Source organism: Microcaecilia unicolor, chromosome 1 (assembly GCF_901765095.1).
Source record: "Microcaecilia unicolor chromosome 1, aMicUni1.1, whole genome shotgun sequence".
NCBI lineage: Eukaryota > Metazoa > Chordata > Amphibia > Gymnophiona > Siphonopidae > Microcaecilia > Microcaecilia unicolor.
Genome location: NC_044031.1, coordinates 193,254,399 through 193,268,292, shown reverse-complemented (window position 1 = coordinate 193,268,292; position 13,894 = coordinate 193,254,399). Strand labels below are relative to the sequence as shown.

The 13,894-nt window shown below is 41.8% G+C and overlaps 1 protein-coding gene across 1 annotated transcript in view; it reads left to right on the top strand.

The window, feature by feature from the left end:
• The window catches only part of CLASP2 (cytoplasmic linker associated protein 2), a 977,269-nt gene that overhangs the window by 949,450 nt on the left and 13,925 nt on the right, over nt 1-13,894 (top strand). Inside the window, 1 exon segment of the mRNA XM_030203481.1 lies at nt 10,667-10,783. Within this exon segment, the coding sequence (XP_030059341.1) occupies nt 10,667-10,783 (117 nt within the window).

Genomic DNA, 13,894 nt, shown 5'->3' with positions numbered 1-13,894 from the left:
GATGATACGCTGAAACCTTCTGCTCGTGTGCTGCTGCGGCTAGGAAAGCGAATAGAATGTTGGGTGTTATTAGGAAGGGTAATGGAGTCCAGGTGTGCGGATGTTATAATGCCGTTGTATCGCTCCATGGTGCGACCGCACCTGGAGTATTGTGTTCAGTACTGGTCTCCGTATCTCAAAAAAGATATAGTAGAATTGGAAAAAGGTACAGCGAAGGGCGACGAAAAATGATAGTGGGGATGGGACGACTTTCCTATGAGAGAGGCTGAGAAGGCTAGGGCTTTTCAGCTTGGAGAAGAGACGGCTGAGGGGAGATATGATAGAAGTGTATAAAATAATGAGTGGAATGGATCGGGTGGATGTGAAGCGACTGTTCACAGCTATCCAAAAATACTAGGACTAGAGGGCATGAGTTGAAGCTACAGTGTGGTAAATTTAAAAACGAATCGGAGAAAATTTTTCTTCACCCAACGTGTAATTAGACTCTGGAATTCGTTGCCGGAGAAACGTGGTACGGGCGGTTAGCTTGACGGAGTTTAAAAAGGGGTTAGATAGGATTCCTAAAGGACAAGTCCATAGACCGCTATTAAATGGACTTGGAAAAATTCCGCCTTTTTAGGTATAACTTGTCTGGAATGTTTTTACGTTTTGGGAGCGGTGCCAGGTGCCCTTGACCTGGATTGGCCACTGTCGGTGACAGGATGCTGGGCTAGATGGACCTTTGGTCTTTCCCAGTATGGCACTACTTATGTACTTATGTACTTAACAATCGTTTGGCTCTAATAGCTTCTTCACTTCACCTTTTAACCAAGCTGACTGTTGTTGCTCTTCTTTCCACCTTTCTGGGCTTCCACAATGTTTTTTTCAAACAGTGTCTATGTCTGATTTAAAGTCCTAACCTTTGCAGCCGATCCTTTTAGTGTCTTTTTAACCATTTTCCTCATTTTGTCATAGTTGCATATTCTATAAAGGTGCGCATAATTTTAGGAATGTCCATGACTCATCTATGCCCCTCCCATGGCCATGCCCCCTTTTGAGATCCACGTGTTAGTATTACGCATACCACTTTACAGAATACGCTTATATTGTTGCGTGTGGAAATTCTAATTGGTGGCAGTTAGTGCCGAGAATTGCTTGTTACTGGCCAATTATCAGTGCTGATTGGCTTGTTAAAACAATTAAGTTGCACGCACAGCCAAATTGCACACTCACTTTAGTTAACATATATAGAATCCAAGGGTTAATGTATCTGCATAATCTGTTTTACAATGGTAATCTTTTTGACAGGGACACTTCTTGTTGTAGCATTGAACTTTATTATGGATGGTCCATCTGCATGACATGTAGCATATTTCAAAGCACTTAGCCTTCCAAAGTTCCATAGAAACCTATGGAACTTTGGAAGGCTAAGTGCTTTGAAAATATGCCTGATAGTCTACACAGAATATGCCCTTTTGAATCCTGGCATTTTGGAATATAGTACCATGTTATTAATGAGTAGAAAACACAGTAACAAGATTTAATGCTGGCCTGAAGGCCTATTTTTTTTTTTTCTCTCAAGCTATGATGTTGCTGTCCCTGCTTCCAGCACCTGGAGTGGCTTTGCTTGCAGTGTTCTACCATACTCTTCTTCTCTCCTCATTCTACTGAAGTTCTTTACCTTATCATTTTCCATATTGATTGCCTGGGTAATTTTTGCCTTGTTGCCCCAGTGAAGGGTAATATAGGAAAAGTTGTAATAAGCATAAATTTGCTTCTGTAAAAGAAGCACCCACTGTACCAAAACAATTGTACGCTATTATAAATCGATAAAGACTTGGGGTGCTTACAGGTTGACTGGATATCCATCCTTACCTGGATCTTTCCCATCAGCAGAAGGGTTAAGGTCTAACTTTCCTTAACTATTTTATCACTTAGGAACAAAGTCAATTAATTTTTTTATTTATTTATAATTTTAATATTATACAATAATTAAATACTTGCACAGAAAGAAAATTGGCTTAAATTAGCTACATAGAAGAAAATAAATTTTAACATAAAATCATTAATGATGCCAACTTATTCTAAAGTCCTCAATATCCAATTCATGATGTACAGATATGGATATAATAACCTAGGACAAGATATCTTGAAGAATTTAGCTGTATCTTAGCTTCTTTTTTGTATCCTCTTATTTCTTCAAGTGCTCTTCACCCCTCATTAATCCCTTTTGCTGCCAGAAAGGAAGAAAGCTGTGAGGGTTCAAAGAAGACAAATTTGTTTGTCTGATATTTTATAATGCATTTACAGGGTTACTTCAGGAAAAAAAAGTTCCTCCCAATTGAAGTGGTCTCATCAAAAGAAATCTCTGTCTTCGTTTTGTGTCTCTCTTGTGACGTCTTGGAAAAGTCGTACTTTAATCCAAGAAAACTTTTTCTCTGTTTTGAAAAAAGTCTCATTAGCCAGTTCTTATCTGGAGGCAGCAGCAACAATTGCTATCAATGTAGAAGATGTTAGTGGTTCATTATTTGTTGTCTCCAACAGCTCCCGAAACATCCAGAGCTGGTCTGTCCTGAATACTTGGTTTTTTGAGGGTAAATAATATATTTGTGTAAATGAGGGTATTACTTCTTCAGTTACCCCTAGTCATCTTCTTTAATATATTTTCAAGACATGTCCCTTGGTGATATCCCAAATTGTTTAGGAAAGTTTAGAAATCTAATGTTTTTATTTCTTGTCACTTTTCTAAAAAACTCTGTTCTCCTTCTAAGAGTTGTTAAGTCTTTAATCATTATCTCTTGATGTTCATGTAATCTCTTAATTTCTTTTTCAAATTCTTTATGCTGGTTCTTTAAATCTTCCACCCTAGTATTCGTTTCTTTTACCTGTTGGTCTAATCTAATCGTTTCTTGAGAAAGTTGTTTAATTTGTGGAGTTAAGGATTTCCCCAGATCCGCAATCAAAGACCACAGAGAGTCCAGCGTTACTTCAGTTGGTTTTTCACAAATAGGAAAGTTAAATTGATGTACCTCTGTTTCTGTAGGTAGTAAAAGTTGCTCCAGTGTTCCCTCATTTAGCTCCCTCCGTTCTGGTTGGATTTCCGATGTTTTCTCCTCTCTCTGGCTGCCCTGAACTTCTATGGGCCCAGTACTACTACTACTACTTAACATTTCTAAAGCGCTACAAGGGTTACGCAGCGCTGTACAATTTAACATAGAAGGACAGTCCTGCTCAAAGAGCTTACAATCTAAAGGACACATGAACAGTGAGTCTGATAGGGCGGTCAAATTGGGCCAGTCTGGATTTCCTGAAAGAGTTAGGTGCCAAACGCAGCATTGAAGAGGTGGGCTTTAAGCAAAGACTTGAAGATGGGCAGGGAGGGGGCTTGGCATATGGGCTCGGGAAGGTTGGTCCAGCATAGGGTGAGGCGAGGCAGGAATGAGCGGAGCCTGGAGTTGGCAGTGGTGGAGAAGGGTAATGAGAGGAGGGATTTGTCCTGTGAACGAGGTTTCGGGCGAGAACGTAAGGGGAGATGAGGTAGAGAGGTAGTGAGGGCAGCAGACTGAGTGCATTTGTAGGTAAGAAGGAGAAGCTTGAACTGAATGCGGTATCTGATTGGAAGCCAGTGAAGTGACCTGAGGAGCGGGGTGATATGAGTATATCGGTTCTGGTGGAATATAAGACGTGCAACAGAGTTCTGAATAGATTGAAGGGGGGATAGGTGGCTAAGATACAGTAGCCTCTGTAGATCCAGTCTCCTCCTGTTCTCTTTTGTCTGCTGCATTCCGTAGCAGGCTAGGAGTTCCCTGCAGGGGAGTACTGGCTCCAGATGGCTGAGGGGAAGGTGCTTTTCCATCGGGGCTGAGCGAAAGCTCCAGCCCTAAGCTCTCCGGGAGGTCTCCATCCACCCCACGGGGAGCAAGCGGGCTTCCCTCCAATGTCATAGGAACCTGGGCTCTCTGAATGCAATTTTGAATGGTAAGTTGATTAGAGGAAAGACTTTGCCAAATGGGGACAGAGGAGGGCGGGCGGCCCCTTCTTTTCGGCATTGTCAGTCGCTGGAACTCAGAGCTTCCTCAGAAGTGTCCAATACAGACGGCAGCCATCTTGAATCCCTCTCGGCACAAAGTCAATTAAGAAGGGTAAAAAAAAAACAACAAGAAATATAACACACACTTAAACAATTACACAGAAATTAAATTTTAAAAAAAACACCCAGCTTGTGGGCTTAATTAAAAAAAGAATTTATGCTTTTTTTGAATGGCCTTAGTCACGTCAGGAAATCCTGTATTTTAAGATTCAAAAACAGGGCTTCTTAGTACTTTGAAAAACAGTTTCAGGGTAGTAAAATGACAACACCAACGAGCATGGATGCCTGAACCAGGTGTTCTGATCAGACATTACAAATACCAGCTTGGGAGCAAGCTCTCAAGCTCAGTTTGTGATAAACTTTTAAGATTCGTGCACATACTCACAGGGAAAATAAATATATCGATAAGGAAAACCAGGCCTCAATTATAGAGACATATGGCAAACCCTGTGCATCACTAACAAAACTGTTAGATACATAGTAACATAGTAGATGACGGCAGAAAAAGACCTGCACGGTCTATCCAGTCTGCCCAACAGGATAACTCATATGTGCTACTTTTTGTGTATACCTTACCTTGATTTGTATCTGTCATTTTCAGGGCACAGACCGTATAAGTCTGCCCAGCACTATCCCTGCCTCCCAACCACCGGCTCTGGCACAGACCGTATAAGTCTGCCCAGCACTATCCCGCCTCCCAACCAGCCCCTCCTCCCACCACCCGGCTCTGCCACCCAATCTCGGCTAACTTCTGAGGATCCATTCCCTCGGAACAGGATTCCTTTATGTTTATCCCACGCATGTTTGAATTCGGTTACCGCTTTCCTCTCCACCACCTCCCCTGGGAGAGCATTCCAAGCATCCACCACTCTCTCCGTGAAAAAATACTTCCTGACATTTTTCTTGAGTCTGCCCCCATTCAATCTCATATCATGCCCTCTAGTTCTACTGCCTTCCCATCTCCAGAAAAGGTTCGTTTGCGGATTCATACCTATCAGATATTGGAACGTCTGTGTGTCATATAACCTTTGTTTCTCCTTTCCTCCAGGGTATACATGTTCAGGTCCGCAAGTCTCTCCTCATACGTCTTGTAACACAAATCCATACCATTCTTGTAGCTTTTCTTTGCACCGCTTCAATTCTTTTTACATCCTTAGCAAGATACGGCCTCCAGAACTGAACACAATACTCCAGGTGGGGCCTCAGGGGGCATTAAAACCTCTTTTCTTCTGCTGATCACTTCCCCTCTCTACACAGCCTAGCAACCTTCTACTTACGGCCACCGCCTTGTCACACTGTTTTGTCGCCTTCAGATCCTCAGATACTATCACCCCAACATCCCTCTCCCCGTCGTACCTATCAGACTCTCCCCCCTAACACATACGTCTCCCGTGGATTTCTACTCCCTAAGTGCATCACTTTGCATTTCTTCGCATTGAATTTTAATTGCCAAACCTTAGACCATTCTTCTAGCTTCCTCAGGTCCTTTTTCATGTTTTCCACTCCCTCCCAGGTGTCCACACGTCTGTTACAAATCTTAGTATCATCCGCAAAAAGGCAAACTTTACCTTCTAACCCTTCAGCAATGTCACTCACAAATATATTGAACAGAATCGTCCCAGCACCGATCCCTGAGGCACACCACTACTCACCTTTCCTCCTCCGAGCGAATTCCATTTACCACCACCCTCTGGCGTCTGTCCGTCAACCAGTTCCTAATCCAGTTCACCACTTTTGGTCCTGTCTTCAGCCCGTCCAGGTTGTTCAAGAGCCTCCTGTGGGGAACCGTGTCAAAAGCTTTGCTGAAATCTAGGTAGATTACGTCTATAGCACATCCCTGATTTAATTCTCCAGTCACCCAGTCAAAGAATTCAATGAGATTCGTTTGGCACGATTTCCCTTTGGTAAAACCATGTTGTCTCGGATCTTGCAACTTATTGGCTTCCAGGAAATTCACTATCCTTTCCTTCAGCATCGCTTCCATTACTTTTCTAATAATTGAAGTGAGGCTTTACCGGTCTGTAGTTTCCAGCTTCTTCCCTATCACCACTTTTGTGAAGAGGGACCACATCCGCCGTTCTCCATCCCACGGAACCTCTCCCGTTTCCAGTGATTTATTAAACAAATCTTTAAGAGGACCCCGCCAGAACCTCTCTGAGCTCCTTTAATATCCTGGAGTGGATCCCGTCCGTTCCCACGGCTTTGTCCACCTTTAACTTTTCAAGTTGTTTATACACACTCTCTTCCATGAACGGTGCTACATCTACTCCATTTCATTTGTACTTTTGCCAGTCCATCGCGGTCCTTCTCCCAGGATTTTCTTCTGTGAAAACAGAACAAAAGTATCTATTTAGCAAATTTGCGTTTTCTTCATCTTTATCTACATAGCGGTTCGCAGCATCTTTCAGTCTCACAATTCCCTTATTTGTCTTCCTCCTTTCACTAATATAACTGAAGAAATTTTTGTCACCCCTCCTTACATTTCTAGCCATTTTTTCTTCCGCTTGTGCTTTCGCCAGAAGTATCTCTCTCTTGGCTTCTTTCAGTTTCCTCCGTATTCTCTCCATGTTCGGCTTCTTGAGTTTTGTGTATTTCAGGAATGCCAACTCTTTAGCCTTTATTTTCTCGGCCACTTGCTTGGAGACCATATCGGTTTCCTTTTTCTCTTGCTTTTATTTACTCTCCTTATATAAATGCTTGTGGCTCTATTTATAGCTTCTTTAGCCTGGACCACTGTCCTTCCACTTCTTGTTCGTTCTCCCAGCCCATCAGCTCCTTCCTCAGGTATTCCCCCATTTTACTAAATCAGCACGCTTGAAATCTAAGACTTTGAGTTTTGAGTGGACGCCCTCCACTTCGAGCCGTCATATCGAACCAAACTGATGGCACTGCCACCCAGGTGGGCACCCACTCGGACATTTGATACACTATCCCCATTTGTGAGCACCAGATCCAGCGTCGCTCCCTGCCTTGTGGGTTCCGTCACCATTTGTCTGAGCAGAGCACTTTGAAAAGCATCCGCTATCTGTCTACTTCTTTCCAATTCCGCAGACAGAACCTTCCAATCTACATCTGGCAGATTGAAATCTCCCATCAACAGAACCTCTCTCTTCTTTCCCAATTTTTGAATATTTGCGATCAGATCTTTATCTGGTTCCTCTAATTGTGTCGGGGGTCTGTAGACAACACCCATGTGGACAGAGGTTCTATCCTCTCTTTTTAAGGTGATCCATATCGCTTCTTCCTTTCCCCAGGTCCCTGTCATTTCAGTCGCCGTGATATCATTCCTCACATACAGAGCTACGCCTCCACCTTTATGACCCTCTCTATCCTTCTTGAATAGATTGTAGCCTGGGTATGTTTTGCATCCCATTCATGGGAACAATTGAGCCCACATCGCCGTGATTGCAGCAACATCCAAGTCTGCCTCCAGCATCAGGACCTGAAGGTCATGAACTTTATTGCTTAGACTGCGAGCATTTGTGGTCATCGCTGTTCCATCTACATTTCAACATTAGTGGATTTGGGGTTTCTTTTCTCTTGGGTTTCCGTCATATCTTTTTGTTCCATTTTCATTGCTTTTTCTTCGGCTTTCCGTTCTATTTTCAAGAACATCACGGTGCTGTAATGGAGCAAAAGAATTTTGTAGGGCAACACTTGCATCACTTGGATCAAGGCTCTGGAAAACAATGGCAATTGTAGCATAACTAAGGAGAATAAGAGAGTGGATTGCAGAGATTGCCTCAGTGAAAGGTAAAATCAAGGATGAAGTTAAGAAGATCTGGGTGGACTTGGCAGAGATGGGTGCACATGCTAACAGTGACAATCCCAATTTTAAAAAAAATGTTGAATGCTGTCTCAAGATATGTGAGGAGGAAATGGAGTTGAAAAAGTCCTCTGAAGAATTCCAAAAGGCTAATAAGGTCATACCAAATATAGTGGTGGACCTTGAGAGTAGATTATGGAAGAATAATATTCGAATCAGAGGAGTCCTGGAGTTGGAGGACTATCATGATGAAGTGACAGTGGTAGAAAGAATATACCGTAGTCTCCAGGAGATGAGGACAGTGAGGCCTCAGTAGATATGGTTAAATACAAATGGACAGGGCTTATCAAACACTGAGTGCTAACAAAATTGATTTCCCTAGGGGACATTATGGCCTGTATACACAATTTTTGAAGAGAAGGAGAAGTTGGTTAATAACGCAAGGGCATAAGGCACCATCTGCTGGAGTAACTTGAATAGTGAGGTTTTCTAATAACCTGTCCTAAATAACATTACAAAAAAGAAGGGCCTTTAAGGAAATTACTGTGTTGCTGAAAAAAGAGAATGTGCAATATAAATGTTTCTGTTTTGACCTACAAGTTACTATTAAAGGTACAAACAGAAGGGTGACAACACTGGAGGGAGCTTTGGCAATGTTGGGAAGAGAGGGCTTAGCGGCATTTTGATGGAAAAGTAGAGGGCAAGAGTGAAAGATTGAAGGACAATTTTGTGAGCAGGAGGGCAGATGACCAGGATAATTCCACTATGGAAAGAGATGTGCAAGAAGGTGCACACATGAAAAAAAACCTGAGGGTATCTTGTTAGGAAAAAGTCAAGACAAGGAGCATGGACTGCAGTTCAGAATGGAGTGTCATGAATTAGCACTGGAACTGAAGACTGTTGGACTATGAATTTATAAGAGCTGTGGCCGTTGGTATGTGGTTGGGAGGGGAGGGAAGAGAAGGATTTAGAAGGGAAGGTTGTGAAGAAAGAGTTGACAGTGTGAGGGGGAGACAGGGGTGCTGCTGTTAGATAGGGTGTTGATGATGGGAGAATGTAGGGACTGAGTGGAGGAACAAACCTAGGGATAGGAGAATGAGATCAGTAAGAGTCTAGGTAATGTCACTTTTGAAAGAATGAAGAGTGGATGGTTCAAAGTTGAAATGCTGTTTTGTTACAAACCTCAGAGCTTTCCATTCTGTTCCTTCTGTGTCTCTTCTTACACCACTGTGCCATTACCACAGCAGCCTGCCTTTTCTTACCAAGGTGCCTTTCCTCTAAGTTGTGTCTGCTTGCCCTACTCCCTTCTTCTCCCTTCCTTCTGTCCCTTGAGCCTTTCACCATTCACTCTTCCCATACCACTACGTTCTTCCTCTCACCATACTGGAGTTTTATTTATTTAGGTAATTTTTCAGGATTATTTTTTGTTGCCAATTTTATGTTCTCCCAGAGTTCACAGGCCTAGTGAACATGTGGGTGCATGCACTATAGGCAACAGATAAAGGTAGTCCCCTATACGCAAGCACCAAGTTGTGAACATCTTATGGGGGCTGCTTCTTGCATGACAGGTTTTTGGTTTTTTTTTTTTGTTGCTGACTTCTAGCAAGGTTGTTTGTCATTGCCTTCCCCAGCCATCTCTAACCATGGCTGAGCCAGGTAGTCATTTATTGACCGAAAATGAATGGATGGCTGAGTGGCTAGAGACCAGCTACCTGACAGAAGTCCCATTGTGGGATTCAGACTCAGGTTATGGGCACAAGAAGGCAAGAAGCCTACGAATTGCACCACAAGGCCTTATGTGTGTGTATGCTGTAACTGAACCTTACCTCTCCAGCCATTAGTGCTGTTATGATTGTTTGTGGTATCTCAGTAAACAGTATTGTGCAAGAGTTGGAGAGTTAAATCAGGAGAAAATTTACAGTGTAACCACTTTCTAAGTACAAAGATAAAAATGAGAACATAAATCCAAGCGTGGGATATTGACCTCTTATTTCTTTATTTTGGGACTCGTTTCCATGCCTTCTATGACTGGACACCTGAATTTATTGTCCCTGATGGTAGATGTATGTTTTTCTATGGCATATACAATAGCTAAGCTAGGGATATTCAGTAGCACATAGATAGGCCATGGCCCTTCAGTTGGGCTCACCTAGTCAAGCGGCAGTGAACCACCCCAATAACAGGAGAAGTGGATGCAATGTGAAATCTTCAGTGCCTCATACCACTACTACTACTACTACTATTTAGCATTTCTATAGCGCTACAAGGCATACGCAGCGCTGCACAAACATAGAAGAAAGACAGTCCCTGCTCAAGAGCTTACAATCTAATAGACAAAAAAAATAAATTACAGTAAGCAAATCAAATCAATTAATGTGAACGGGAAGGAAGAGAGGAGAGTAGGTGGAGGCGAGTGGTTACAAGTGGTTACGAGTCAAAAGCAATGTTAAAGAGGTGGGCTTTCAGTCTAGATTTAAAGGTGGCCAAGGATGGGGCAAGACGTAGGGGCTCAGGAAATTTATTCCAGACGTAGGGTGCAGCGACACAGAAGGCGCAAAGTCTGGAATTGGCAGTAGTGGAGAAGGGAACAGATAAGAAGGATTTATCCATGGAGCGGAGTGCACGGGAAGGGGTGTAGGAAGGACGAGTGTGGAGAGATACTGGGGAGCAGCAGAGTGAGTACATTTATAGGTTAGTAGAAGAAGTTTGAACAGGATTGCGAAAACGGATAGGGAGCCAGTGAAGGGCCACCCAGATTAACCTTGGATCCTGTCAAAAAATCTGTTCTGGGTATGCCACTGACCTATTCTTAATATTTCTTCTGTCTTTCAGGTTATGATAATTCAGAAAGCAGCGTTCGTAAAGCCTGTGTCTTCTGCCTGGTAGCCATCTATGCAGTCATTGGTGAAGATCTGAAACCACATCTTAATCAGCTCACTGGAAGTAAAGTAAGTGTTTCTGTGTGTACTTAGCCACAGGTGTAACATTTGAAAATTGTTTTACAGCTGAGAAGCTTAGTAATCATGTATTCTTTCTCAAGAGTCAGTCCTTGTAGTGTGCAGTATGTTTTATTAGTTCAACAAGAGAAGATACTAAACTTAGCAAGATTACATATGTCATCCTTCCTCCCCTGTCCTCCACCCCCACAAATAAAATATGACTTCTAAGAAAGAAAACTATCTAGACCTCAGAAACTTTGCATTCTTATAAGGTGAATCAACATTTTTACTTAGCGCACAGGTAGGGGAAGCTAAGAAATCATATTATAATAGACTTCTGAATGGCTCCTTGACTAGGCCCAAATGGCTTTCTTTTTGTTATCTAAACTTACTGATTATAAATCTCTTACCAATAACAGGGTTGTTCCATCAGCAGAAAATCTAGTGCAGTATTTCTGCTTTTCCTGTTCAATTTGCTTTGGAGCAGTCTTCCCTATATTGAAGGATTCTCAACCTGAATCACCTTCTCATTCCTGGATTCTAGTTGTTCTAGGTTTCGTTCATTCCTGATCAACTTTTCAAACAGCAACACTGTCTTCATTAGCCAAACTCCTTAAAAAGATAAAACTGATTGCATGCAGTCTTGATCCCATTCCTTCCAGCTGATTAAAGATTCCATGTTTAGGATTTATTCCATTAATGGTTTTGATTGTCAACCATTGTTCCAGTCTCCTGGAAACATGTGACTTTGAAACCCATTCTGAAAAAGGCAGCAGCTGACCCATCTATTTCTTCTAACTACCAACCTGTGTCTAATCTACCATACCTATCCAAACTTGTGGAGAAAATAGTATTTTCACTATTTACAACTTTCATAGTCATGTTTCCATTTTATATCCTCATCGGTCGGGATTCCAAACAGGGCATAACAAAGGAAAGCAGCTATAATCATTCCTGTACTAAGTTCAGTCTGTACTTGATAGAGGTCAGTTTGCACTGGTGGTGTCTCTTGACTTATCGACTGCATTTGACTTGGTCAGTCATATACACCTTTTAGATCACGTTGAAACTATTGGCATCACAGGATTGATATTTAAATAGTTCCAGTCATTTTTACAATGATTGTATTTTTCAGTAGCATCAACTTCTGTGATTACATTGCAGTGTATCTTTGAGCTCTGTTCTATCCCCGTTAGTATTCAACATATTTCTTAGCCCTCTGACTGACGACTGTTATAAAAGATCTTGATATTAGCCCACTTTATTAGACTGACAATATCTTATTATTCTGTTACACAGATTTTCTCAATCCCAGTTTTCATTAGCTTCAACAATGCTTAGATGCAGTAGCAAGCTGGATGCAGTCCCATCGACTTGTTTTAAACCCAGAGAAAACCACTACATGTTGGATCTGTGTTTATTCTGACTGCCTGTCATTAGTTCCATGCCTGTCTGGTGCTCCAGTCTCAGTTGTTGATTCCTTCAAATATCTAGGAGTGATTATAAATCAAAGGTCCTCAAATTCATTCCTCTAGGTCCTCAATCCAGCCTTGTTGTCAAATAACATTTTTTGCATAATGTGGGATAGAAGCATCAACTAAATAAAAATGTCCAGAATGAATGTGTTTGATATCTATTTGCATTCATTGCTTCCATTGCATGCAAGTAGATCGCATACATATTCGTGTTGGAAATCCTTAAAACCAGGCTGGAATATGGACCTTAAGGACTGGATTTGAGAGCCCTTGTTATCATTATCTTTTGCTAGTTATATTTCTTCAGTAATCCAAAAAGGGATTTTTCATTATGCAACCATTTCATTCTGTTAGATTTACTTTGACACCACCTTTCACATGTTGATTCAGACCTATTTATTTTGAGACATGACTACCACAGTGCCATCTAATCAAGAATAATGACGTGTAATCTGGAATGGCTTAAAACACTACAGAATACAGCCATAAGACTTCTCTTTCATCATGCTTGCTAGTTTGATTCTGTTAAGCCTTTACTCACGCGCTATCATTGGCTTCCTATCCAATGTAGAATTCAACTCAACGTATTGGTCCTTGCCCATAAGGCACTTAACACAGAAACTCATTTCTACTTATCTTCTATGATTACTCAGTACAGATCAAGGAGACTACTTTGGTCTTCATACAAACATTGTGTTATCCTCCTCCCATTGTTAGCCAGATATGCTACTACCAAGTCCTGTGCTTTCTTCTTTGTTGCCCTTTTATTAAGGAATGCTTTTCCTGAATCCTTTCAAGCTGAACCTGAGCATAAATAAAATCAGAATTTATGACTTCTAATCCAGAGCGGAGTACAACAAACCATAAGTTAAAAAAAAAACATCAAATACAATCACAACCACATAACACCACATGCTTCAGCAAAATAAAATCAACTCTAAATTTCTGGGATTGATTAAAGCTCAGATGTCTAAGCAATGCTGTTTAAACAAAGGTATAGTACTAGCCAAGCAAAGCAAGTACTCCTTCAGCTTTTTTGTTTTTGTTTTTTAATATTTATTTATTTATTGCATTTGTATCCCACATTTTCCCATCTTTTTGCAGGCTCAATGTGGCTTACAATACATCTTGAAAAATAGAAGACATTAGAAAATAGACATTTAGTATTACAGAGGAATCTTGGGCAATATGATAATGAAAAAGCAAGATAATAGTATAACAAGCAATATGATTATGATAAAGCAAGATAATAGCATAACAAGCAGATATTATAAGACAGTTTTGAATATATGTGGAGGAATTGTGTGTGTTCACATTGGTTGATCTTTGTGGTATGCCTTGTTAAAGAGATGGGTCTTCAGCAGTTTGCGGAAGTTCATTAGTTCATAGATCGTTTTTAGCAGGGCCGTGCCAAGGGTCTGTGGCGCCCCCCTGCAGGAGATTAGTCCCCCCCCCCCCCCCCCCCGCAGACGAACAGTTGGCGCGCGCGCCCCCCCTTCCCTCCCCTCCCCCCATGAAATGAATCGCTGCCCTTCTGCTCCCATGTCCCAACTGCCCGCCCTCTTCTCCCCCCCCCCCCCCAAGATCCCTTTTAAATTTACCTCCGTCCGGCAGCGAAGGCGCGCCACAGCGTCAGTGAAGGAGG